The 1,406-nt window shown below is 39.1% G+C and overlaps 1 protein-coding gene across 1 annotated transcript; it reads right to left on the bottom strand.

The window, feature by feature from the left end:
• Positions 1–18: 18 nt before the first annotated feature.
• Positions 19–1,322, bottom strand: LOC109586275 (uncharacterized). The gene is made up of 3 exons (XM_020002449.1): positions 686–1,322; positions 136–252; positions 19–77 (listed from the first exon to the last, which is right to left on the bottom strand). Exons 1-2 carry the CDS (start codon positions 1,170–1,172, stop codon positions 164–166), a joined length of 576 nt encoding a protein of 191 aa, XP_019858008.1. The 5' UTR covers positions 1,173–1,322; the 3' UTR covers positions 19–77; positions 136–163.
• Between the last annotated feature and the right edge of the window lie 84 nt (positions 1,323–1,406).

The raw sequence follows: 1,406 nt of genomic DNA, 5'->3' as shown, positions 1-1,406 counted from the left end.
GCCAATGAATGAAATACTAATTTACTGTTACATACCATTACTCAAGGAATCTTGGTCTTCATCTTCAGCATTTGAATCTTAATATTAATAAATACATTATGTTCAACATAATAATATGAATTCATGAACACCCACCTTGAGATGTCATATTAGGACGATATAACTAAACCCATAACTCATACCTCTCATCCGGAATGTCATACCCATTTTCAAACCTCTTAGAGAATTGCCTGTGCTCACTCATAGTAAAATCTAACAAGCGTAACAGTGTAAAAATAATTCCTATAATTGATTTCACCACCTTGCATGCATTGCTAGGCACTCATTAAGACTTATAGAGGTTCTCTCTACCTGCAACTGCTTCTAGAGAAGTTGTTAGACAGTATCTCTATGTTCTCTGGCTGTTAGAAAGCTCATAACTTTGTCCCGTGTGTAAGCCGCCATTTTGTTTTCCGTGGCCACACCCACTTACGTAAAGGAGCGTGGGCGGGTGGTTGCTAAGGCTTGTTATTTCTCCAATACAACATGTATAGAAGAAATGTAAGTGTGGACATACAAATATATATATATATATAGATAGCGCGGCGGTGAAATCAATTATAGGAACGACCTGGGGGCTTCGCCCCCAGGTCGTTAAAAATATGGTCCAATATCAGATTAAATTTTTCACAATAAGATATATTACTTGCACTTCTCTTCAGCTCTTTTACTCTATTAGCTTCCTTCTGGTTCTCAAGTCTAGCAATTCTTTTACGCTCCTTCTCCTTCAAGGCTTCCTGCTTCATTCTTTCCTTTTCCTCTATACATGTCATGAATTCAACACTAGTCAATACTCTTCCGCATGATTTAGGCTTCAGGGTGGGCTTGCTACTGGGATGACTGGGAGTTTTCAGAAAAGACTCTATAGGCATTACTCTTCGCATTGGAGTGACAGCTTGCGATAAATCATTCTCTGAAAGTGATCTCTCCAAGAGACTAGAATTGAATGAAGAATCATGATCCCTCGTTCTCTTTATATCTGGACTATAGAGCGGTATGTATGCTAGACCAGTCTGGTCTAACAGTGAACGGCTGATGGTTTCTTGCTTGTCATTGCCAGTTTTAATAGCATTTCTGTTGAAAGGACATATACCAGTTACTTCAAAGCCACTTGCAATGTTTCTCTGTGTCATTGACCTTCTCCATGCATCAGCAAATAATACAGAGAAATCGTATCTGGTTACCACACGACCAGGGTTTTTAGTGCAGAACTCATGACACACAGCCTTCCAAGCAGTTTTTAATGGCCCAAAACACCCTTTGTCAAGTGGCTGTGTTAAATGAGTGGCAATACAAATATTAAAATTTGCTCTTCAGCTGCTATCTTGATAAGGTCAGGACCATAATGAGTAGAATGACCATCCATC

This window comes from Amphimedon queenslandica, unplaced genomic scaffold (genome assembly GCF_000090795.2).
Source record: "Amphimedon queenslandica unplaced genomic scaffold, v1.1 AMPQUscaffold_12910, whole genome shotgun sequence".
In the NCBI taxonomy this organism is placed as follows: Eukaryota; Metazoa; Porifera; class Demospongiae; order Haplosclerida; family Niphatidae; genus Amphimedon; species Amphimedon queenslandica.
Note: the sequence above shows the minus strand (reverse complement) of the source record. Positions and strands in the feature narration are given on the sequence as shown.

What these genes read in the sequence shown, in the direction of transcription:
- LOC109586275 (XM_020002449.1), bottom strand. Translation starts at nt 1,172, where the DNA reads ATGACACAGAGAAACATTGCAAGTGGCTTTGAAGTAACTGGTATATGT. An exon ending in AGAGCTGAAGAGAAGTGCAA is followed by an intron (nt 253 to 685) that starts GTAATATATCTT and finishes TACGCTTGTTAG; the next exon opens with ATTTTACTATGAGTGAGCAC.